The sequence below is a fragment of the Piliocolobus tephrosceles genome, chromosome 1, assembly GCF_002776525.5.
Source record: "Piliocolobus tephrosceles isolate RC106 chromosome 1, ASM277652v3, whole genome shotgun sequence".
NCBI classification, from domain to species: Eukaryota; Metazoa; Chordata; class Mammalia; order Primates; family Cercopithecidae; genus Piliocolobus; species Piliocolobus tephrosceles.
Genome location: NC_045434.1, coordinates 32613150 through 32639054, shown reverse-complemented (window position 1 = coordinate 32639054; position 25905 = coordinate 32613150). Strand labels below are relative to the sequence as shown.

The 25905-nt window shown below is 34.3% G+C and overlaps 1 protein-coding gene across 7 annotated transcripts in view; it reads left to right on the top strand.

The window, feature by feature from the left end:
- COP1 (COP1 E3 ubiquitin ligase) overlaps window positions 1-25905 on the top strand; it is a 264958-nt gene that overhangs the window by 205467 nt on the left and 33586 nt on the right. For all 7 annotated transcript variants that reach the window (XM_023207226.1, XM_023207224.3, XM_023207222.1 and 4 more), the window contains 3 exons: window positions 3604-3721; window positions 4646-4770; window positions 5954-6114. In XM_023207226.1, the coding sequence (XP_023062994.1) occupies window positions 3604-3721; window positions 4646-4770; window positions 5954-6114 (404 nt within the window). The remainder of the gene's footprint in view (window positions 1-3603; window positions 3722-4645; window positions 4771-5953; window positions 6115-25905) is intronic.

Here is a 25905-nt window from a genome sequence, read left to right as displayed (position 1 = left end):
GAATGGGAGAAAATATTTGCAAACTACTCATCTGACAAGTGATTAATCACCAGAATATATAAAGAGCACAGACAATTCTGTAGGAAAAAAAATCTAATAATCCATTTAAAAATGGGTAAAAGATTTGAATAGACATTTCTCAAAAGAAGATGTGTAAATAGCAAACTGGTATATTTAAAAGTGTTCAACATCATTGATCATCAGAAATGCAAATCACAGCTACAATGAGATATTATCTCATCCCAGTTAAAATGACTTATCTAAAAATTAGGCAGTAAACCAGTGCCGGTGAGGATGTGGAGAAAGAGAACCCTTGTACAGTGTTGGTGGGAATGTAAATTGGTACAACCACTCTGAAGAATGGTTTGGAGGTTCCTAAAAAATTAAAACTAGAGCTACCATATTACCCAGCAATCGCACTGCTGGGTATATACCCAAAAGAAAGGAACTTATGTATGAAAGAGCTGTCTGCATTCCCATGTTTTTTGCAGCACTGTTGACAGTAGAAAAGATTTGGAAGTAAAATATGTATCCATCAACAGATGATTGCATAAGGGAAATGTGGTACATATACACAATGGAATACCATTCAGCCATTAAAAAAAAAAAAAAAAAAAGGATGAGATTCTGTCATTTGCAACAACATGGATGGAACTGGAGATCATTATGTAAAGTGAAATAAGCCTGGCATAGAAAGACAAACATCACAGGTTCTAACTTATTTGTGGGACCTAAAAATGAAAACAGTTGAACTCATGGGCATAGAGAGTAGAAGGATAGTTACCAGAGTCTGGGAAGGGTAGTTAGACTGTTGGGGGAGGTGGAGGTGGTTAATGGCTACAAAAATTTCACAGAATGAGTAAGACCTAGCATTTGATAGCATAACAAGGTGACTGTAGTCAATAATAATTTAATTGTCCATTTTAAAATAACAAAGTGTATAATTAAATTGTAACACAAAGGATAAATGCTTGAGGTAGATACCCCATTCTCCATGATGTGATTATTAAGCTTTGCATGCCTGTATCAAAACATCTCATGTTCCATGTCAGTGTATATACCAACCATATACTCACAAAAATTAAAAATAAAACATGTTCAAAAAGTCTAGCACATACAATTACATATACTACATAATACTTGATAAAGATAATAAACAACTATATACTTGTTTATTATTTACTTTTTACCATTATTATAGAGTGTATTTCTTACACTTGTTTTTTTAAGTTACAATATAATAACCTCAGGCCCTTCAGGAGACATTCCAGAAAAAGGCATTGTTATCAGAGAAGATGACAACTCTATGCATATTATTACCCTTGAATACTTTCCAGTGGAACAAAATGTGGAGGTGAAAACAGTGATATTGGTTATCCTGATCCTGTGTAGACCTAGGCTAATTTTCTGTTTCTTAGGTTTTAACAAAAAAGGTTAAAAAGCTTTTTCTGTTTTAATTTTTTAAATAAGGATATATAAAAAGGAAATACTTTTGTACAGCTGTACAATGTATGTGTGTTTTAAGCTAAGTGTTATTACAAGAATCAAAAAGCTTAAAAAATTAAGTTTATAAAGTTAAAAAATTACAGTAAGGTAAGGTTTTTTACTGATGGAAGAACACTTTTTTATAGTAAATTTAGTGTAGCCTAGGTATACTGTTAATGTTTTAGACCTTCATGTTCATTTACCACTAACTCACCCAAAACAATTTTCAGTCCTGCAAACTCCATTCATGGTAAATCCCCTGTATAGGTGTGTACCATTTTTTACCTTGTATATTGTATTTTTACTGTAGCTTTTCTATATTTAGACATATAAATATTTACCATTGTTACAGTTGCCTACAGCATTCAGTACAGTAACGTGATACATAGGTGTATAGCCTAGGAGCGCAATAGGCTATTCCATATAACCTAAGTGTGTAGTAGTGTGTACCATCTAGGTTTGTGTAAGTACACTGTGTGCTCACACAATGACAAAATTGCTGAATGATACATTTCTCAGAATGTATCTCCATTGTTAAGTATGCATTATTGTACTTCCTGTTCAGCATCTCAAATCCAAAATCTGAAATGCTCCAATGAAGCATTTGGAACTTTGATTGTCATGTTGGCACTCCAAAAGCAAGGATTTGGGATTTTTGGATTTCAGATGTGCAACCTATTAATATATTGAATGTAAGTATGTTGAACATTGTAACATTCAGGGATTGGCAGAATGGGTTTACAAAAAAAATTAGAATCCAACTTTATGCTGTCTACAAGAGATAGACTTTAGATTCACAGACACAAATAGGTTAAAGTAACAGGATGAAAAAAGATACACCATGTAAGTAGTAATCAACAAAAATGGTAGAATGGCTATATTTAGGTCAAACAGAAAATACTTAGAGTAGAAACAGGTACTAGAAACAAAGACATTTTATAATGGTAAAAGGATGAATAGTGAAAAGATACATCAATTATCAACACGCCTAAAAACAAACTTTTTGTAGATACATGAAAAGAAAATCTACAGTATTTAAAGGAAAAGTAGATAATTTTACTGAAGTTGTTGAAAAATACTCCACTTTTGATATTTCATAGAAAAACTGGACAGAAAATCAGCAAAGTTATAGAAGGCTTGAATAACATTGTCAACCTGACATAACAAACATCCAGAGATCACTTCACCCAACAGTAGAAGAACACACATTCTTCTCAAGCTTTAAACAGTCTCCAGGGGAGACCATATTTAAGACTGAAAAAAAGTCAATAAATTTAAAATGATTGGAGACGTACAAAACAGTTTTCTGACCAAAATGGAATTAAATTAAAAATCAACAATAGTTACTTTGAGACATCTGCAAGTATTTGGAAATTACATGACACATTACTAAATATCCCATTAGTCAAGAAGAAATAACAAAGGAAATGTAAAAGGATTTTAAACTGAATGAAAATGGAAACACATCATATCACAATTTGTGGTGTCAGCCAAAGCAATGTTTATAGAGAATTGTGTATCCTTAAGTGTCTGTCTTTAAGAAGAGTAACAAAGCTAACTGAAGACAAGCAGAAGGAAGGAAATAATAAAGATTATCATAGAAATTAGTGATAGAAACAGACAGGAATAGAGATTGCCTATGATGGTGGATGCCAAATGAGTGATCTTATTGGAGTGCAGAAATATTATAAAACTGATTTATAGTAATGGTTGAACTGCTGGTTAAATGTAGTAAAGATCATTGAATTGCGTGCAATATTTTGAGCGTATGCATTGTATACAAAATATATCTAAATAATTTTTTAAAGCAAATGTGGGAAATAAGATTATATAGCATTATGTTTATACAGATGTCCCATAATGTTTATATTAACATTTTTTAATGACGCCACTAAAACATAGATTGATTTTTAAGTTTCCAATTATTTTGACCCCTTAATACTCTCTTTCTAGAGCCAGTCTTATTTTTGAAAAGAATTCCTTTTCCATTGTTTTCTGGCTATTAGAGATTAGACATTCTATGTGAAACTTTTAATGAAAAAAACAAAAACCAGTTAAAATTAACTTTGCTTTTCATTTCCATGTTTACTACATTTATCTAATTTTGTTTTGTTTTAGATCACTGTGTCCACTATTATGATCTTCGTAACACTAAACAGCCAATCATGGTATTCAAAGGACACCGTAAAGCAGTCTCTTACGCAAAGTTTGTGAGTGGTGAGGAAATTGTCTCTGCGTGAGTATTACTCTCTTCAGAGGTTAAGGTTAATACAGAGCTCTGTACTTACACCTACCAGTTTGTAATGTCACTGAGGAAGTATGTAAACTATAATATTGGAGTATACGTGCTTTTTCTTAAATAGTATTTTTTTTTTATCTTGTCCAATTAAAATAGTGTGGATTCTGGTCTGTATTGTGCTCTTCTATATGTAAATTGTGGATACAATCCTGAAGATACTAGTTTTTTATATACCCTCCCCCCTTATCTCATCCTCCTGTGTTTAATTGCATTTGAACTTCAGATTGGATTTTAGCTATTGCTTCTTAAAAAGAGATAAACAACATAGTCGATGCAATATAATGAGAAGTTTTTTTTTATTAAAGTCAACTAATGTATTATTGTATATTTTATCTACTTGCAGTATAGTAGTAGAATTATTTTTGGTTTTAAATATTACTTGGTTGGCTTTTACACTGACATGTTCATTTCTCTGTGATTTCATGGTGATTTTAAATATGTTGAAAAGAAAACTTTTTTTTTTTTTTTTTGGCACAGAGTCTCGCTCTGTCACCCAGGCTGGAGTGCAGTGGCGTGATCTTGGCTCACTGCAGCCTCTGCCTCCCAGGTTCAGGTGATTCTCCTGCCTCAGCCTCCCAAGTAGCTGGGACTACAGGCACGTGCTACCACTCCTGGCTAATTTTTGTATTTTGAGTAGAGACAGTTTAGCCGTGTTGGCCAGGCTGGTCTCGAACTCCTGACCTCAAGTGCTGGGAATATAAGCGTGAGCCAGCATGCCTGGCTGACAGATGAACATTTTAACTCAGTCTGGCTCCAGAGACTGCATTCTTAACCAGCAAACTGCATTGCCTCTAATTAGTAGTGATGAGTTTCGTGTCAAGAAATTTTAAATATGTTCTTACTCTTTGTACTTTTCCTCAGCTCTACAGACAGTCAGCTAAAACTGTGGAATGTAGGGAAACCGTACTGCCTACGTTCCTTCAAGGGTCATATCAATGAAAAAAACTTTGTAGGCCTGGCTTCCAATGGAGATTATATAGCTTGTGGTAAGTGAAATCATTGTTTCCAGGAACTTTTTAACAGGTATTTGTTACTGAAATTGAACTCAAGGGAAATAGACTAAATATTAAGTCAAGAAATTGTCTGTGCATTCAGAAGATAGTATAATAGACGTGATGCCCCAGCATTATTGATTGTCCTTGTGTTGTACTAGAAGAGCATTAGTCCTTCCCTTTTTTATTGTGTACAAACCCTGAACACCTCAAATACCTGAACACCTGATTTTTAACTGTTTTGTAGTTGTTCTCCATTATAACATAGTTCTTTAGATACTGCGTAGGAGACAGAAAAGGTTAAGTTCTGTTAGTAATATTTCCAATTTTGGAGACATTATGTGTCTTCTTAAGCTTGATACTCATTTTCCCTTATCTGCTGTTCTCTCCATGAAGTAATCTATTTGCATAGTATTGATCTGTTATTCTAGGACTTTTATTGTTGATAATTTATACAAATTTAAATAAGAAATAGAAAAATCAAATTTGATATTATTCAAATGCTCTGATATATCTAATGCCTGAATATATGAGCTTTGATCATACTTTTAAATGACTTGGCCTTTATTCAGCAAAGTTGACTTTCTCCACATATGTATGAGACTGCCAAAGCAAGTATCTGGAACAATTATCCTATCTTAATAGATGGCTCAAAAATACAGTTCATAGACCATTAATCAAATAATTGCTATACTGAGAAATGGAAATAAATTGTGTAGGCTATTAAAATCTGCCTATGTAAGTGTTGCCACTTTCTTTTACCTCTCTAAGTGGAAATCTTTCTAAATATAATTTCAGATTCTTGCTATAATAACATATATCTGGTTCTACTATAGACTATTAGCTTGGTGCAGAAGTTGAAAGTAATGACAAAACCCACGATTACTTTTGTACCAACCTATATAAATGATTTTTATAGGGTAATTTTAGCCTCAGAAGTATCAATATTGTTGTATCATTTAACATTGATTGTTTCTTTAGATTAGTAAAGTATAGCTTTTGTCCAAGAATCCTTTTCTTACATGATTTCTAATGAGTCCTGTAATCTAGCCTTTCAAATTTGACCATAAAAGATCTTTGAGCTAAAACTTTGGGTGATAATTACTATTAGAATGTGATGTCCTAATTCCGAGTTTTCCTATTCTAAAATATTATTATTATTATTATTTGTTTTCAGGAAGTGAGAATAACTCTCTCTACCTGTACTATAAAGGACTTTCTAAGACTTTGTTAACTTTTAAGTTTGATACAGTCAAAAGTGTTCTGGACAAAGACCGAAAAGAAGATGATACAAATGAATTTGTTAGTGCTGTGTGCTGGAGGGCACTACCAGATGGGGTAAGTTTTCATATCAGTTTTTTCACCTTGGGATCTCATATTATGCATTATGTATACACAGGGTTTGATTAAATTTTAAAATATAAATCGGTGTGTGATATGTACTATTTTTAAAACTTTGTAATGTGTCACCAAAGACAATAGGCATTTTAGGTAGTGACTGAAATGCACAGTAATAGAGCAATGTCATGGTGTCATCGTGTCCCTCTGTGACCCATAGCATCTAGTGCATATCTCAGTTATAACCATTACCATATTGTCTCTTCATATCTCTTCTGTAAGACTGGAAAATCCTCCAGAATACACATTCTGTCTCTTTATTGATTATGTGCAGTATATGCTTGATAAACATTAAGCTGAGCTAGTATTTTAATAGGGAGAAAAAGAATTGGTGCAGGTAAAGGAGAGTGGCCTATATGGTCCTCTAATTAAATACTATTTCAAAGTAGAATTGCTTTCTGCAAAATACATTTATATATGAATATTTAAGCATATTTAGTTTATTGATGAGAAAGTTATACTACTGGGTTGTATGAAGAGAAGTTGCCTCAAACTTTTCACTTATGTTTTAAAGTATAAGGTTTTTCGTAAGTTATATAAAAAAAATTCTTGTTACTATCTTGATTTATATAAACATGAGTTGTTTGTATTTTTAAAATAGCTTTTTAGGTGCTTAGTTGGGTTTATTTTTGACAAAATAAAATTCTGACAAAATTCTGACTTGATACGTAATTTAAGAATCCAAGTTTCAGGTATAGTTTCACTTTAATTAGATATATTCTATTGCTGTCTTAAAATTTGCTAATTGACAGACTAGGTAATTTGGACCAACCTTTCCTCCAAGTAAAATTAGAAAAGTAGGACCAAATATAAGTATTTTAAAAACAAGAACCTGTTTGAAAGCATTGGAAAGCAAACAAGACAAGACACAATTACTGGATTTGGATTGTGACCCTGGCTTTTGAATCTGCTTTTCCCCTGTGAGCATTTGTCAGTTTTGGTGGCGTGGGTAAAAGCACTTATACTAGCTTCACAGGGTTGCAGGGACTAGAGCTCAGTGCCTGACATTGTGTGAGTGACTACTTTTTTTAAGTCCCCACAGGGGTATATTATAGGGGAAACCAGAAGATAAGCCTTCGTAGAGATTGCATCTGAACTTCGTATCAGTCTCTGAAATTGAATTGAGGTGACCCTTGATTGCTAATATCCACAGGATGCAAACTTAAATCCTCTCTGAAAAAAGATAAGATCATCTAAGTGCTTTTTTTTTTTCAGTTTTGTAACTACAATAACTAGGGCACAATAAAAAATAAACAGACATAGTAAAAGATAAGACAGCATGAATTAAACCAGCCTCAGCTACAGACTGTAGAAACAGTCACAGCAGCTCTAAATATTGGAGTTATCAGACAGCTTGAAAGTAGCTATGCTTACAAGACGAAAGACAAGATTGAAAATTTTAACTGAGAACTGGAAACTATTTTTAGAATGAAAATATCATTCTGCTCCTGGCCCCTTCCAAATTTCATGTCCTCACATTTCAAACCTAATCATGCCTTCCCAACAGTCTCCCAAGGTCTTAACTCATTTGAGCATTAACTCAGACGTCCAAAGTCCAACATCTCATCTGAGACCAACCAAGTCCCTTCTGCCTATGAGCCTGTAAAATCATCAGCAAATTATTTAATTCCTAGATACAAAGAGAATACAGGCATTGGGTAAATACAGCCATTCCAAATGGGAGAAGTTGGCCAAAACAAAGCTACAGGCCCTATGCAAGTCCAAAATCCAATGGGGCAGTCAAATCTTTAAAGTTCCAAAATGAGCTCCTTTGACTCCATGTCTCACACCCAGGTCACGCTGATGCAAGAGGTGGGTTCCCATAGTCTTGGACAGCTCCACCACTGTGGCTTTGCAGGGTACAGCTTCCCTCGTGGCTGCTTTCACGGGCTGGCATTGTCTGTGGCTTTTCCAGGTGAACAATGCAAGCTTTCAGTGGATCTACCATTTTGGGGTCTGGTGGATGGTGGCCCTCTTCTCACAGCTCACCTAGGTGGTGCCCCAGTAGGGACTCTGTGTGAGGGCTCCCACCCTACATTTCCCTTCTGTACTGCTGTAGCAGAGGTTCTCCATGAGGACCCCACCCCTGCAGCAAACTTCTGCCTGGTCAGCCAGGCATTTCCATACATCTTCTGAAACCTAGGCAGAGGTTTCCAAACCTCAATTCTTGATTTCTGTGCACACGCAGGCACACCACCACATGGAAGCTGCCAAGACTTGGGGCTTGCACCCTCTGAAACCATGGCCCGGGTTCTATGTTGGCCCCTTTTAGTCATGGCTGGAGCAGCTGGGACACAGGACACCATGTCCCTAGTCTGCACACAGCATACGAACACTGGACCTGGCCCAGGAAACCACTTTTTCCTCCTAGGTCTCTGGGCCTGTGATGGGAGGGGCTGCTCTGAAGACCTCTGACATATCCTGGAGACATTTTCCCCATGCTCTTGGGGATAAACATTCGGCTCCTTGTTACTTATGCAAATTTCTGCAGCCAGCTTGAATTTCTCCCCAGAAAATGGGATTTTCTTTTTTGTTGCATTGTCAGGCTGCAAATTTTTCAAACTTTAATGCTCCATTTCCCTTATTAAACTGAATGCCTTTAACAGCATCCAAGTCACTTCTTGTATGCTTTGTTGCTTAGAAATTTCTATCAGATACCCTAAATGATCTCTTTCAAAGACAGAGTTCCACAAATCTCTAGGGCAGGGGCAAAATGCCACCAGTCTCTTTGCTAAAACATAACAAGAGTCTGTTTTGCTCCCTTTCCCAGCAAGTTCCTCATCTCCATCTGAGACCACCTCAGCCTGGATTTCATGTCCATATCAGTATCAGCATTTTGGTCAAAGCCATTGAACAAGTCTCTAGGGAGTTCCAAATTTTCCCATGTTTTCCGGTCTTCGGAGCTCTCTAAACGGTTCCAACCTATGCCTGTTAACCAGTTCCAAAGTCACTTCCACATTTTGGGGTATCTTTTCAGCAGCACCCCCACTTCTGGTACCAATTTTCTGTATCAGTCCATTTTCACACTGCTCATAAAGATATAGTCAAGACTGGGTAATTTACAAAAGAAAGAGGTTTATTGGACTCACAGTTCCATGTGGCTTGGGAGGCTTCACAATCATGGTGGAAGGTGAAGGGCACGTCTCACATGACAGCAGAAAAGAGAAGAAGGTTTTTGCAGGGAATCTCCCCTTTTTAAAACCATCAGATCTCATGAGACTTATTCACTATCACAAGAACAGTTTGGGAAAGACCTGCTCCTGTAATTCATTTACTTCCCACCGGGTCCCTTCCACAACATATGGGAATTCAAGTTGAGATTTGGGTGGGGACACAACCAAACCATATCAGAGGAGTCGTTTTCATTCCTTTAAGCCATCAGTTTTTCTTTTTGACAAATAATAATTGTAAGTGTTTGTGTGGTACAGTGTGGTGTTTTCATACACATGTACATTATGGAATGATTAAGTCAAACTAATGAGAATATCTGTCATCTCACATGCTTTTTTTTTGTAGTGGGAACATTTAAAATCTTATTCTTTTAATAAGATTGAAATATCCACTACATTTTTGTTAGCTACAGTCACTCTGCTATGCAGTACATCTCAAAAATTTACTGTTGTCTAATTAGCTGAAACTTTGTAGCCTTGGACCAACATCTTGGCATCCTCCCACTCCCATCCCCCACCTCTGGTAACTACCATTCTATTCTCCATTTCTCTAGTTCAATTTTTTAATATTCCACATATAAATGAGATCATGCAGTGTTTCTTTCTGTATGTGATTTATTTTACTTAGCATAATGTCCTCCAGGTTCATGTAAAGCTGAATAGTATTCTATTACATACAGTTTAACCTTGAACAACGTGGAGACGAGGGGCACTGACCCTCCACTCAGTTGAAAATTCAGGTATAATTTGATTCCCTGACCCAAAAGCTTAACTACTCATAGCCTGCTGTTGACTGAAAATCTTACCAATAACATAAACAACCCACATAAGCTAGAGAAAATAAAATATTATTAAAATCATAAGAGGAAATGTAGTTACTGTTCATTAAATGAAGTGAATCTTAAAGGTCTTCATCCTCATCTTCACATTGAGTAGACTGAGAAGGAGGAGAAAGAGGTGGGGTTGGTCTTTCTCTGGAGTGGCAGAAGAGGAAGAAAATTTGCATATAAGTGGTTCCTCATAGTTCAAACTTGTGTTTTTCCAGCGTCAGCTGTATACCATGTTTTCTGATCCATTTATTTGTTGATGGGCACTTAGGTTGATTTCGTATCTTTGCTGTTGTGAATAATGCAATGAATAATAGAGTGCACATGTTTTTTTCAGTGTCCTAATTTTAACTCTTTTGAAATTGAAGGGGGATTCAGTGCCCAGAAGTGTGATTGCTAGGTCATGTTGCCATTCTGTGTTTAGCATCTGAGGACCTCCATATTATTTTTCATAAAAGCTGTACTGATTTACATTCCCACCAACAATGTTACAAGAGTTCCCTTTTCTCCAAATTCTTGCCAACGCTTTGTTATCTTTCATCTTTTTTTAACACACCCCATTTCACAGGTGTCATTTGTCTTTTTGATGGTAGAAATTCTACCTGGTATGAGGTGATATCTCATTGTGGTTTTAATTTAAACTTCCCTGATAATTAATGATATTGAGCATTTTTTCATATACCTGTTTGTTATTTGTATATCTGTTTTTGAGAAATGTTTATTCAGATTCTTTGCTCACTGTTTAAGTGGGTTATTTGTTTTCTTGCCGTTTGGGTGTTGGAGTTTCTTATACATTTTGGTTAACCCCCTAACTGATAGATAGTTTGCAAGTATTTTCTCCCAATCATATGTTGTCTTTTCACTCTCTTCCTTTGTTGTGAGGAAGCTTTATATTGATAGTTTGATGCATTCATGCTTGTCTATTTTTGCTTTTGCGATTGTAGCCAAAAAATTTTTCAGACCATTATGGAGCTTTTACCTTGTGTTTTCTAGTAGTTTTACAGTTTTCAGTCTTATGTTTAAGCCTGTACTCATTTTGAGTTGATTGTTGTGTATGGTGTGAGATATTCAGCTTCATTCTTCTGCATATGGATATCCAGTTTTCCCAACACCATTTATTGAAGAGACTGTCTTTTCCCCCAGAGAGATTCTTTTTTCTTCCTCCCTGGCCTCCCCAGAGAGATTCTTGAAAGAAGGCAGAGAGAAAATATTGTCAGACTGACAGCCAACTTCTCAGTGAAATAGTGGAAGCCAACAGACAGTGAAACAAGATAGTGTGGGAAGGAAAACATTTGCAAACCTAGAATTCTATGTCCAGTGAAAATCTCTAGACAGTGGTAAAATAAAGACATTTTAAAATAAATAAACCTGAAAAATTTTCAATCAGCAAACCTAAACTAAAGAAAACCTTAAAGGATATGCTTACACAGAAAGAGAAAGATTCTAGATGAAAGTCTTACCTTTTTTATTAACATTGATTTATCTAGAGACTGGAGTTAGGTGAAGGAACTTATATATGTTCTATATCTGTGAATCTGTGACATGACTCTTATCTGAAACTACTGGAATGAAATATGAAGTGTTTTAAGTATACAAATGAATATATTTGTTCCTATGTGATGATGCTTGTGTAAAGGGACACAATATCTTTTGTTGGGGGTAGACCTTGAGTCAATAGTAACTTCTGCTGAGGCTGCAGATACCCGATTGTTTTGTCAGCTCTGAACCATATCATACATACTTACCTACTCACCAATCCTAAGTGGATAGCTAATAGTAAAAGGCAGTACTTGCAAAGTACGTATTACTCCTTTAGCTCTTCAGAAGTGACCCCAAAAAGTACACTCTATCCTCTGGAAAAAAAGCAGTGGTCATTAGGGTGGACATTTTCTGTTGTGGTTTGAGACACCAGGAATCATATTAAAAGTTTCTGTAGCTCTAGGGTTGGGGGAGGCAGGGATCAGGATAACAGATTTCCTAATTTCCCTCTCTGAAACCAAGTGCAGCAAAACTTGGCTTGGGAACCCATCAACTATGCTATAATACTTTCTGTGGAGATTTATAACTATGCACCTTTGTTTTCAGTTATATCATTAAATTTTATTCTCTCTATTCTTACTTCTAACAAAACTTTTTTGTTATATGATGAAATACTGTTCTGAAGCATTGAACTAAAACTTTGTGTTCTTAAGCACATATTTTGCTTACCTAAATTTCTCCTGATTCTTGGCCTTTAAAAGTACTCGCTGAATGAATTAATATACTGTCTTCTACTGTATTTGCATTCATGTAACCTGCAAACTCCTCAAAAAAAGACATCATAGTATTTTGAGTAAGAGCAGAGCCAGGCTACCCAGGTTGAAATCTCTCAGATTCTCCACTTATCAGCTGTGTGACCTTGCTGAAGTTCCTTAACCACACTGTGCTTTATCTTCTAGGGTTGTTATAATGCTAAAATGTGGTAATGCACGTAAAACGTTTGGAACAGTTCCTGATACACAGCAAGAGCGATACATGTGTGCTCTTAGTATTATATTTTTAATTACCCATAGCATTACACAGCATGTTTGTACATAATGCATAATTAATATGTAATTTTTGTAATGAATGATAGAACCCTTCAAGCTTGACCTTTATCTTTTTTGTTGCATAATTAAATGGTAATTAATTGGAACTAAAGAAATGCTGTAGTGGAGTTGGGAGATACTTCTAATAGGCTCACTTGAAACTAAATGGTAATAATCAATTGCCATTTAAGAAAAGCAGTTTTGCTGACATGAACCATTCGTATGTACATGTATAATTACTTCAAAATTACCATTTTGCCCCTTGGGATATAATTTTCAGCTCATTTTGCCTATTTTCGAAAGCAACAAAAATTTTTAAATGTGTGCAACTACAAGGAAGTAGGCGTATTTATTATTGGCTTAATATTTTTATTAGATTTATATTATGTTCTCCCTTCCCTTCTCCATCACATTATGACATTTCACAACTCAGTCTTTTTTTTTTTTTTTTTTGAAGACATATCTACTTTCCAAATTTATGTAAGTTTTATCTAAGACAGGAATCCTTTCCTTCTTAGTAACTTTTTTTGGGGGTGTGTAAAACATCAGATTTCAGTAAACTAGAAAAGTAAAGCACATTTGAGAAGCCGTGAAATACTGTATTCCAGTCTGCTTTCATTAACGTGCAAAAGATGTCTGTAATAACATTTATTTATACCAATAGTTCTCAAAACTGATAATCAGAAAACCCTTGGGCTCTTTCAAAAACACTTAACAAAGCAATTCTATTTTTAGACCCATGAAAACATATTTTGGGGGAGGAAGAAGGAGGGTATAGATCTGTATTTTGAAAAGCTCACCGGGTCTCCTTGGGAAAGTATATGAACAATCATGTTTGGGAACAAATGTTACCACTGGGAAAAAGTTTGTTATACATCCTAACCAAGAAACCAAAATGGTTCTTAAGCATCTGCTAGCAGAAACAGTTGTAATTATAAATACCTAATGTCTGTTAGATTTTGCTAATCCCTCACCTACCTCAGGAGGAAACAAATCCAAAAAAGTAAGATATGTTCTTTTTTATTTGTATTAGTCAAAAAATGCTACTCCTAAAAAATACTAACTTACCACACTTGTAAAGATATTTCTTATCTTAAATTCTTCAGTGAATGGCGAGAAGACAACATAGAAACTTCTTCTTTTTCTTTCTTCCTTCCTTCAACTCTGTTTCTCTTCTTCCTTTTATCTTTCCTTTCTTTTATTCTTTCCTCTGACTGGATTGTTTATAACCCTTTAGAAAATTTCCCTGACTGGAAGAGGGCCAATTTGAATGAACTTTTGTCTATCTTGGGAGTAGAAGGAAAGAAGATTCTGAGCATGGACCCTGACTTCAGGAAGACTCCCATCTCCTCCTCAGTGCCCCACTCTTCCCTCAGTATATGGAATAGAGTGGGGTAGGGAAGTAGAAAAGGAAGGAAATAAGGTGGTGGAAAACTGAGGCAACCCTAGTAATTTTTTTCTCTAAGTAAATTATATGAAGTATACATTTTCTTTAACCTTAATGTCCACTACTGTGTGGACAGCCTCTGGGAAAACATTTGTTGCATTAGATACTTTATGGTGAACATTATAATAAAATCAACAAAATATGATTTATGGGGTCTGCTAGTTGACATTTTAAATTCTTAATTATCATTTTTATATTTCTGTAATAGAGTTTGACCTATATTAGAATGATTCTTAACTTTTCTTCCTCATTTAATCTTTTTTTAAAAAGAGTGTTCTGTGTATGCCAATCTTGAAGCATAGAATTGATGCCAATTTTTAAGCTACTTGCTGTTTTTGGTTTCAGTCTGCCTTTTTTAAGGGAAGAAAAGAAATAATATTAATTTGAGAGTGTATTATGAATTAATGCCATTAACCTAACAGTAATTTTTGTTATAATCTCACCATGCCAAAAGTATCCAAAATATTTTGAGATGGGAAGGGATTTGAGTTTGGTTTCTAATGTTTATCTTTTGGTAATCCCACCAAATCTTCATAGTAATGGTAGAAAGAAGGAAAGTGAATATTGGATATTATTTCCTTTAGTTAAAAGCTTTTGATGAATACTATTTGAATTGGTTTAATATGCTGAAGTGTATGTAATGGAAAAACATGATTTTCTAAATTGAATAAAATGGATTTAATAAATACTGAAAGCAGAATTAACTAAGCAAAAATATGTATTTTTGGCTGAGAAAATGGATGGCAGTTGCTTAAGAAAAAAGTGTTTTTACTAATTTTAAAATGTCCTATCTGGAGAAAAGAAACTTTTTTTTTTTGTATTTTACTTCTACAGTCTCACATATAACCACTGTTGTTCTCATGACACTCTCCTATATTGATGTGATCTTTATAGGGTTTTTGCCTTTTTTATTTCTTATTCTTAAATTCTATTTTATTCACCTGTTTCCCAAATAAAGCTATCAGGGTTGACATCAGCTATTCCCAGGAAAATAAAAAGGTTATCACTGCTGAACACTAGAATAATTTGATTATGTAGATTGAAGAAAAGCCAGTCTGTTATAATTGCTGTAAAGAAGCCTTTGTGCCTGTTTGCATTAGTCTTTTTTTAAACTGTAGATAAGCAGTTTAGTGGGGTGAAAATACAGATTCTTTATTTGAATTGTGATCGCCAACTAAAAGATGAATATGAGGGCAGAAAATGAATCTAAATCTTTTGGTTTAAATGATAAAGTCTTTACACATTGTAGAGAATTAAATAAGCAGTTGGTCATACTTTTATTTATCTTCAGGATCTTTTGTTCTCTGATAAAAGTAGAAAGCTTTAGGGAATGGATTGTATAGAAAGTAAATCCTACTTCAAGATTCAGTTCCTTTTTGATAATTTATTGTTTTAAATCCTAAATATCTGAAGCAGTGACTCCATGACTCACCAAACATATCTTTGTAAGCTGATTTCCAGAGATTGGGAGAAAACAAGTACTAATAGTTGATTTTGCTTTAAGTGTTTTTTATTTCTCTCACAGCATTCCAAATGTTGTTTGTTTTAGGAGATACAAGAGTTTATCTTTTAATTGCTAAGAAGACATGTACAACTTTCAAAAAAAGTCCTCATGGAACTTATTGGTAGTGTTACCACCTGATAAATATGAAGTTAAATGTCTTATTTCATTGCAAACTATCTAAATATTTTTGTCAGATTTGGAATATGTAACTGAATGTATATAATTATTTTTTGTAGCAGCCAAGGATAATTTAAGTTTCACAACTAATACTGATATGCCCTTATCATTTTTTGCTAACCAGCCAAATCTGTATTCCCATGATCATCCTTAATGTTTGTACTAATAGAGGACTATGGTGGTGCAAATTGAACCAAAATATCAACTAATAAGAAGGAATAAATGAGGCCGGGCACAGTGGCTCAACCTTGTAATTCTAGCACTTTGGGAAACTGAGGTGGGAGGATCACTTGAGGCCAGGAGTTTGAGACCAGCCTACCCAACAGGGTAAAACCATGTCTCTATTAAAAATACAATAATTAGGCAGGCATGGTGGTGCACGCCTGTATTCCCAGCTACTTAAGAGGCTGAGGCAGGAGAATCACTTGAACCTGGGAGGTAGAGGTTGCAGTGAGCCGAGATTGCACCATCACACTCCAGCCTGGGCGACAGAGTGAGACTCTGTCTCAAAAAAATAAAAGAGTAATTATTGTAGAGACTTATGTGGGTATTTGCATTTAAGAATAGTTTTATATTCTGAACAGAATAAAATAGTTGTACCTTTCCCAATTAACAAATTAGCCTTGCTACTTCAGAGTTCAATAAGAGTCCCTGTTTATTACCAGTATTCTTATTTCCTCAAAGTTTTTTGTTTTGTAAAGGATTGAGACCTTCTAATTCTACATATTTTACATTTTACTGGATTTTTGAGATCTGACAACTGATTTTCCCTTTACTAATAGAATGCATGCTATGTCATTGATAGCAAAACAAATTCTAAGATCCCTTATGGAGATCTCACTGTTCTTACTGGTAGGGAAAGCCCAATTATCATGTAGACTTTACATTCTCCATCAGAGTATCTACTATGTTAAAACAGGTTCCCAGTCATCTTAGAATGAAGAAAACCATTTATTTTATCCAGTGCATGATTGTCCTTTATACATTAAATTCATGGTGTTACATACTTTTGTTTCCTTTTCATTTTGTCCTTCCAAATCATTATTTTAGGAATATAGAGCAAAGGGTTGGCCAGGTGCAGTGACTCACACCTGTAATCCCAGCAGTTTCGGAGGTCGAGGCAGGTGGATCACTTGAGGCTAGGATTTCAAGACTAGCCTAACCAACATGCAAAACCCTGTCTCTACTAAAAATATGAAAAGAAGCCTGGCGTATTGGCGCATGCTTATAATCCCAGCTACTGATATGGCTGAGATATGAGAATCGCTTGAACCCGGGAGGCAGAGATTGCAGTGAGCCGAGATTGTGGCACTGCACTGCAGCCTGGGTGACAGAGTGTGAAACCCTGTCCCCCCCACCAAAAAAAAAAGAGAGAGAGAAAAGGGTCATTTTTCAACAGTAATAACTTCAGAATGGTTGTGGGTTCTGGCTTTTGGTTTTTTTTTAGTCTTTGTTTAAATGCCATATTAACTCCAAACTCACACATCTAATATAACTAATGGTGATGGGAGTGGGGAAGGTTTTGGGGCGGGGGATAATATTAGTAAATTGTTTAAAGGTATATTTATCCTATCAAATGAAATGTATCAGAAGTATAGGCAACTTAGAAGCTTTTATATATCCTATATATTTTAGATATAGAGATTTGCATCAACCAAAGTTACTAAGAATGAAACTGTTGGCTCTGAATAGGTGTGAATAAATCCTTAGGAAAAGATCTACCTGCCCTTTAGGTGTCATGTTTCTTACTGACAGCTGTCAATTATTTTTTTTAAATGAGTATGAAATTTTGGTTCTTTACATGAATTGCATTTGAATTACGCAATTTTGGGGGATTTTCTTTGTGGGCCTTTCTTTTCTTTTCTTTTCTTTTTTTTGAGGGGGAGAGGGTCTTGGTCTGTCACCCAGGCTGTAGTGCAGTGCAGCCTTGACCACGCAGGTTCAAGTGATTCGCCCATCACAGCCTCTCAAATAGCTGGAATCACAGGCATGCACCACCGCACCTGGCTGATTTTTTTTTTTTTTTTTTAAAGATGAGTCTTGCTATGCTGCCCAGGTGCTTCTCAAACCCCTGGACTCTCAAACTCCCACCTCGGCCTCCCAAAGTGCTGGGATTACAAGTGTGAGTTATCACACCTGGCTCAGTTTCATCTTATAATGCTTAACTAAATTATAAAAGTTATGTATCAGAAGAGTCAAATCAAAATTACCACAAACTTTCTTCATACATACATACATACAGTAATGTCCAACCAAGCAGAAACATCTTTAGCATTTAGACCCTCTAACTGTAGTTACATCTCATTCAGGAAACCCAATGTCTTTTTTTTTTTAATCTCTGCATCATCTGTGCTTCAGAGTATTACATTTTTCCCCACTAATAGAGAACTGTTAGAAAATAAATAATAGAGAAAATTGGCCTGTAATTCTACCTCCTATACAGAACTGTAGTTAATGTTGATATTTGTCCTTCCAGTCAACTTACATTTTTAAAAAAATAGTTTTACAATGTAGGTATATTTTTTGTATCTAACTTCATACATGTAACTATAGCATTTTCTAACCTTACTTCGTAATTTTAGTAGAATTTAAATATATTATCAATTACTATTTGTTAAACATTTAGGCTGCTTCTAATTTTTCTCATTTCTAAGTTTGCAATATTTGGGGGCCGGTTGTTTTCCCCCTTTTATCTTATTATATTTGTGATATAAAATCTTATAAGTTGGGGAAAAAAGCACTAGATTAAAGTATTTAAACGTTTTCAGCTCTTGATATATATTGTTATTTTACTTTCCAGAAAATTAAACTTCCAGTTTATCTTACTATGCTAGCATTGGTTGTAGGGAAGGGAGAGAGGAGGATGGCATAAAGAGAGATAATTCATGTATATGTATTGATAGTTGCATGTAGCTCAGATCTGGGTATAAACCCTGGTTCTGTCACTAGCTGTGAAACCTTGGGCATATTCCTTACCCTGTCTGAGTCTACTTTCTCATTTCTGAAGTAAGGTAATACCACTAATTAAAATACCTCGAAGAGTTGTTAGGAGATAAATGAGATTATTCATATGGAACATTTGCACATATTAAGCTTTCAATAAATAGTAGCTACTACTACTAATAAATTAATGGGTAAAAATTGAGAAATTAAAATTGTAACCTGCACCCCATCCTCCTATTTTGCATTGAATTTTGCTTGCATTATTCAAATCTATTTCAGATGTTTCTAGTCAGAAGAAACAGCATGTGCAAAGAGTTGAGAATCTGAAAAAATGCAGTGTTGTTTAGAGGCTGCTAGGATGTGATTGGACTGGTGAGATTATCTCCACCAGCTGGAAATAGATTAGGGAGAGAGATTTTTAGGGATCATTCTAGACTGTGTTAAGCATCTTTAACCTTACCTGTGCAACTCTGAAGAACTTTAAACAGATTAATTGACATCAATTTTTGTTGTGTGTTTTTTTTAGTTTACATTTTTGAAAAACAAAAATATCACAGCTTGCCAGTAGTAAAAAAGAAAGGAAACAAAACAAAACCAAAATAGTGCAGACAGTGCATAGAGTAGACTGCAGTAGAGAGGGACTGCTTACAGCGTTTTTACTTTGATCCAAGAATCTGAGAGATACGTTTGAGGTTAACAGGATCTACACTTATTAGAGGGATGAGAACTCTAGGTTTATAGCCGTTAATTAGCTTTTTTGATTTTAGGTAAGTCAGTTAACATGTCTGAGTCTCATTTTCATCTTCTCTAATTTGAAGGCATTGTATACTAGATTGCTATTGCTCAGTGGCCATTTGTAAGACCATTTATGCTTACAGTAAGACTACAATATATATACATTAATAAGTTAAACCTAATTTTACCCCATGCATGCCAGATTCACCAAAATGCTGTCTGAGAAACTCTGGTTTTCATTATTAACCTCTTAATTCAGCTCTTGGACTGATTTACAAATGGAATGATTACCTCCAATTCTAGGATGTTACTTAATCCTAAGGAAAGAACCCCTCTACCAGTTCAGCATAACTCACCTCAGTCTACAAACTTTCTTGATATTGAGAAGATAGGACAAAAAGTTTCCTAAAGGAAATTTTCTAAGAGATACTGAATTTTGTGTCACTATTTTTAGGAATCCTTATTGAACAAATTACAGTAGCCCTTAAGGACTATGGTTCTAACATATGAATATTTTACAAATAGCAGTGATAAGGGAAAAAAATATTTATTTGTAAAAAAAATCTCACTAAAATATATTTCGAACCTCTTGTTTTCATGCTGTTATTTCACTCTTACTGTACTGTTTCTGTAATTACTATATTTTTTTTTAAGATTTTTATTCTTTGAGATGAGTCTATGTTACCCAGGCTGCTCTTGAGCTCCTGTGCTGGAGCAATTCTCATTCCTCAGCTACCTAAGTAGCTGGAATTACAAATGTGTGCCACCATGCTCAGCTTGCATTCTTTTTTACATTAACTTTGGCACTGTTACATTGTCAGCAAGTGTTCAGGTAGACTTTTTGCTGCCACAGGTTAATAGAATGTTACTACATTTTAGTTTATATTGCATCTTAATAATATCTGTCATGTCCCTCTAGTAAAGAACTTCTGTACTAATCAGTTACTATTTTGAAAGATTATAGATTTAAAAAACGGTAGACTAATACTTTCTTTTTTTTCTTCGGAACATTGCTCTGAAGTTTTTATTGGACAAACATAACCTACATGTAAAATGAAAGAATCAATGCAGAGGCACTCACATTTCGTAATATATAACTGTAGTTTTTAAGTGTTTGCCTGAATTAGCACACTTCTCACTGCTGTATTAATAATGATAGTAAAATGAATAAATAGAATAGATGGTAATTCTCACACTTTAAACTGGTGATGAGTTAGTTGATGTGGTTTATTTTCTGGAACTAAACCATTTTTTCTTAAGCCCCTTCTTAAATCAAATGTGGACATTAGATTAGCAGTTACACCATTTGATTACACGTTACAGTTCTTTAGGGCTCTTTGATTTCTCTAGTAAAAATTTTTAACTTGAGATTCATGGAACACTTACTCCACAGGGATCTTCAGGGCATTTTTTACCAATTGAAATCATATGAAAAAGTTTTTCATTTCCTTGCGGGTGTTTTACTAGGAAGAGAGTTTATAGCTTTTATAAGATTCCTAAAAGGGGTTAAATGTTAGTGATTAAAAATCAGTGCTCAAAAAATGTCTGTAATCTGACAGGTTGTCCGGATAAGGCTGCAAATTAAATTGTACTAGGTGTACTAATTACTAAAAGTTACAAATGTTAAAAAATAAATTAATTAAAGTTACAAATGTTAGTTGCCTGTTCTTACTTAAAAGTTTATTAATTTTTAGTTGTTAGACTTAAAATGAAAAAAAGAAAAAAGCCACACAGTTGTTTAGGTGCTCTTTATTTTACTGCTTTAATTCTTCTTGTCTACTCCTTTCAGTCTAGATTCCTGATGTCCATTATTTTATAATTAAAAAGTGAGGAAGACAGAGTCTGTAACCTTAAGTAACTTTGCTTCTCTTGTTTCCTTGTCTCTTAGAGGAAAATAATACCAGACTTCCTCACAAAGTTGTAAAACTCAAGTGAGATTTTTTGTCTGTAGGCAAACTTTAATTTACATAACATCACATTTGTACAATGTACATCTGTTGTATGTAGAACACATCAGTTGTAGTTAAGAATTCCACATTTATCTGCTAATGCATAATTAAAAGAGAATGACTTCATAAACATTGATGATAATCTGCACATAATGTCACAAATAATATCACAAATGACCTCACAGGTAAATAAGATTATAAAGACATCTTTTTTTCCCCATCTAAGACTATTAGATCTGTTTATGAAAATAAATTTTGAATTGGGCTTATGTATGTCAGCTAGGTATCTTTACACATATATTTTATGAGATTATGCCAAGATTATTAATTTCCACCTTTGAATAAATAAAAAAACATGTTCACCTTTTAATGTCAGCTTTTTAGAAAGCATTGTTTGGGTAAAATATCTCTAATTTGAAATGAAAGGACTGTATCCATAATTTGTGTATTATTTCACAGTCTGTTAATAATGAATATGCCTGGTGTTCGATTCTGAGTGTGGTTATAGAGAATTTAAAAAAAAAGAATGTGCTGGCCACAGTGGCTCACACCTGTAATCCCAGCAGTTTGAGGGGCTGAGATGAGAGGATTGTTTGAGTCCAACAGTTTAAGAACAGCCTGGGCAACACAGTGAAACCCCCATTTCTAAGAAAATTTTAAAAATTAATCAGGCATGGTGGCACACACCTGTGGTCCCAGTTACTTGGAAGGCTGAGGTACGAGGATCCCGTGAGCCCAGGAGTTTGAGGTTATGGTGGGCTATGATTGCTCCACTGTATTCTGAGTGATAGAACGAGACCTCATCTCTTAAAACTTTTAAAAAAAAATAGATAAATAAGAAATGTAAAAGAATATGAAATAAAATTTGTGTGTGATATAGGTAAAGTAAGAAAAATATATTGAGCTATTATACATTTGCTATTTTTACTTTTTATATTTGCTATTTTTATTAATGAAAAATTCCTGTAGTGTACACTATGGTATTACTTATTTCTCTGCATTACCACATAAGTTTTTTGGTGTAGTAATCTTGATAATAAGAGCCTTACATGGAAAACTTAGTAGATCAGTTGTTAAGAAAATAAAGTGACTACATTTTGAGTGGGCAGTTACACACATGGGTGCTTTTCAGTCAGATTCTTTTTTCTGTTTCATTTCAGTGCCTAAGGTTCAGTTCTCATCTTTCTCAAAATAAATGGGAAAACAGTTTTACTGCACTGTTTGTTAATTAGATGTTTTTACCTCATCATGAAGGCTGTGTGTAAAAACAAAACACCTTCATCCTAAATCTTTTAAAATTTAGAAGGCATGTTTGTTATGTAGACTATAAGTTAATAACTGGCACTTTTTAAGTATTTTCTTCCTCATATTCTGAAGTGATTCAAATGTAGTACTTCAAATAATAAGAAGAGTTTTTCTCGTCTATTTCTGAAAAATATACCTGAATTCTGACCCGAGACTTCCCAGATTCTTCCCATCAAAGATATCTCCTGAATAGAATACTCCAACTGACTCGGAATTCTAGGCAATAAGTTTTGTGTGTATTTGTTTTTAATAGAGTAGATGGCATTTTTAATCGAGTGAATGCATTCCAATCTGAATATGAGGTCCTAGGGATAAGAAATTACCTTATTAAATTGACCTGCTAGTTCTCTCTCCCCATCCAATAACAGCTTAAAATGTATGTGTATTTTTATTTGATGTGTTATTCAGAGTAACAATCTTACCTTATAAAATAGCATGATTCACTAGGATAAGTCTGTAGTCACATTTTTTAGGAAAATAGAAGTATTTGTTTCTGTTCTTCCAAATTTGCAAGTGTTTAATGTATACCTATATGTGCACATAACTTAAATTTTTGAAAAACCATATGAATTCATACATTGAAAGTAGTAGTATTCAGTGTTGCCAGAGTATTTTTTTTTTTTAAGACAGAGTCTCTCTCTCTTGCCCACTGGCACAATCTGGGCTCACCGAAACCTCCGCCTCCCGGGTTCAAGTGATTCTTCTGCCTCACCCTCTCGAGTAGCTGGGACTATAGATGCATGCCACCACGCCCAGCTAGTATTTTGTATTTTTGGTAGAGGCAGGGTTTCACCGTGTTAGCCAAGATGGTCTCTATCTCCTGACCTCGTGATCTGCCCGCCTCGGCCTCCCAAAGTGCTGGGATTATAGACGTGAGCCTCTGTGTCCAGCCTTAGAGTACATAATTTCTTAACACTTAATTTTATTTCCTTGTCCTCCTCCATTTCTTTTCTCTTTGAAAATGTTTTAGATATTTTAGAGGTTCACATTTAGGCAGAAAGAGTGATAGATAACTGCTCTTCACTCTAGTTTCATTTGTTAAGACTCCTTTTGAGAGAAAAATTAACATCAGCCATGCAAGAGGAATTTTTAATGGTTGTTCAGCATTTGAGATGAAATGTTAATGAAGAAAGAGCATATAACAAACTTTTTGTTGTTTATGCCTTCCTTTGATTATTACTGCCAGTTTTCACTACCCCCAATAAAGCACATCCAGAAGAAATGTACTTAAGATATACTAGCCCTGTAATTTTTAATTTCATCCAGTTTGTAATTTTTTATAACTTCACTTGATATTTTGTTTGACCTTTAGGTTATTTGTTTGGCACATAATAATTGTATATATTTATGGAGTACACAGGGCTATTGCAATACATATAATGTATGATGATCAGATCAGAGCTATTAGCATATCCATATTTCTCATCTCAGAAAGAATATTTATTATTTCTTTGTGTTGGAAACATTGATATTCTCCGTCTAGCTATTTGAAACTATATATTATTTTAACTATAGTCATCCTACAGTGCTGTACAACACTAGAATTTACTGCTACTATCTAGCTGTAATTTTGTATCTTTTAACAAATCTACCCATCCCCCTAGCTTTTGTATTATTTAGAAGTGTGCTGTTTAATATCCAAATTTGAGGGTTCTCCAAGTATCTGCATTTTAAGTTTAAAGTTTGTTTCATAGTCTCAAATATAGTCTACCTTGGTAAAAGTTTCATGTGCACTTGACAATAATGTGATTTTATTAGTTGGATTGCTCTATAAATGTCAGTTAGGTCAGGTTGGTTCATAGTGATTTGCGTTTTCCTATTTCTGCCTAATTTTCTTTCTAGTTGATGTATCAACGAGAGTGGCGGTATTGAAATTTTCAGCCATTAGTTGTTCAATTAATTATTTCTCTTTGCAAATGTTTTTGCTTTTTTGGCATATGCTGTGTTGTTTGGTGTACATACATTTATACATTTTATAGCTTCTTGATGTGTATTGACTCTTTTATCATTATGAAATGTCCCTTTGTCTCTGATAATGTTTTTGATCATAAAGTCTGTTTTGTCTGACATTAACATAGCCATTCCAGGTTTTTTATAGTTATTGTTTATATGGTGTATTGTCTTCCTACCTTTTAATTTCAACCTGTTTTTGTCTTCGAATGTAATTTATGTGTCTTAAAGTGGAATAGAGTTGGATTTTTTTGTTTCTTCAATCTCATAATTACTGCTTTTTGATTGGGGTGTTTAGATCATTCCTATTTGATGTAAATAATATTTTGCTTTGATTTATAGAGCCATTTTGCTATTTGTTTTCTGTGAGTGCCTTTTTTATTTCTGTGGTCATCTTTCATTACCTTCTGACTTTTTAATGCCCCATTTAAATTTAATTTAATTTTGTTTTGTTTTATTTCCTTAGTAGTTGCTCTAGGTATTACAATTTGCATCTAAATCACAATTTACATCAGATTAATACTAATGTAATATTTGGTAAACTATAGAAACTTTGGTTTAATACCACTACTTCCTTGCTGCCTGTTTGGTGTTATTTTTGTTATGTATATGAGAGCTACTAAAAATCCTTACTGGTTTTCTCCCTACTTGTTCTGCCATAAGAGAGACAGAGAACTATGGAGGTCCTCAACTGTAATTGTGAGTTTTCTCTTTTTACTTTGAAACATATGCATTTTGCTTCTTGTATTCAGTGCATTATTGTGCATATATTTTAGATCATTATTTCTTCTTGAAGAAAAAACCCTTTATTGTGAGGTAATATCCCCCTTTATTCCTGATATTTGTTGTCCTGAAGTCTATTTTCTCTGAAATTAATATGGCTTCCAGCTATTTTTGCTTAGTGTTCACATTGTATGTTTTTCTCCATGTTTTTACTTTTTATCTATCTCTGTATTTATAAAGTAGGTTATTTATAGATAGCATATAGTTAGGCTTTGTTCTGCCATTTAATGCATGTGTGATTATATTTGTATTAAAATATATCTTCATGCCTGCTACATATTTTTCCATTCCTTTTTTGCCTTTTTTCAGATTTCTTAGACTGTTCTTTATGATTTGTGTCACCTCTTTTGACTTATTATTTATACCTTTCTTCA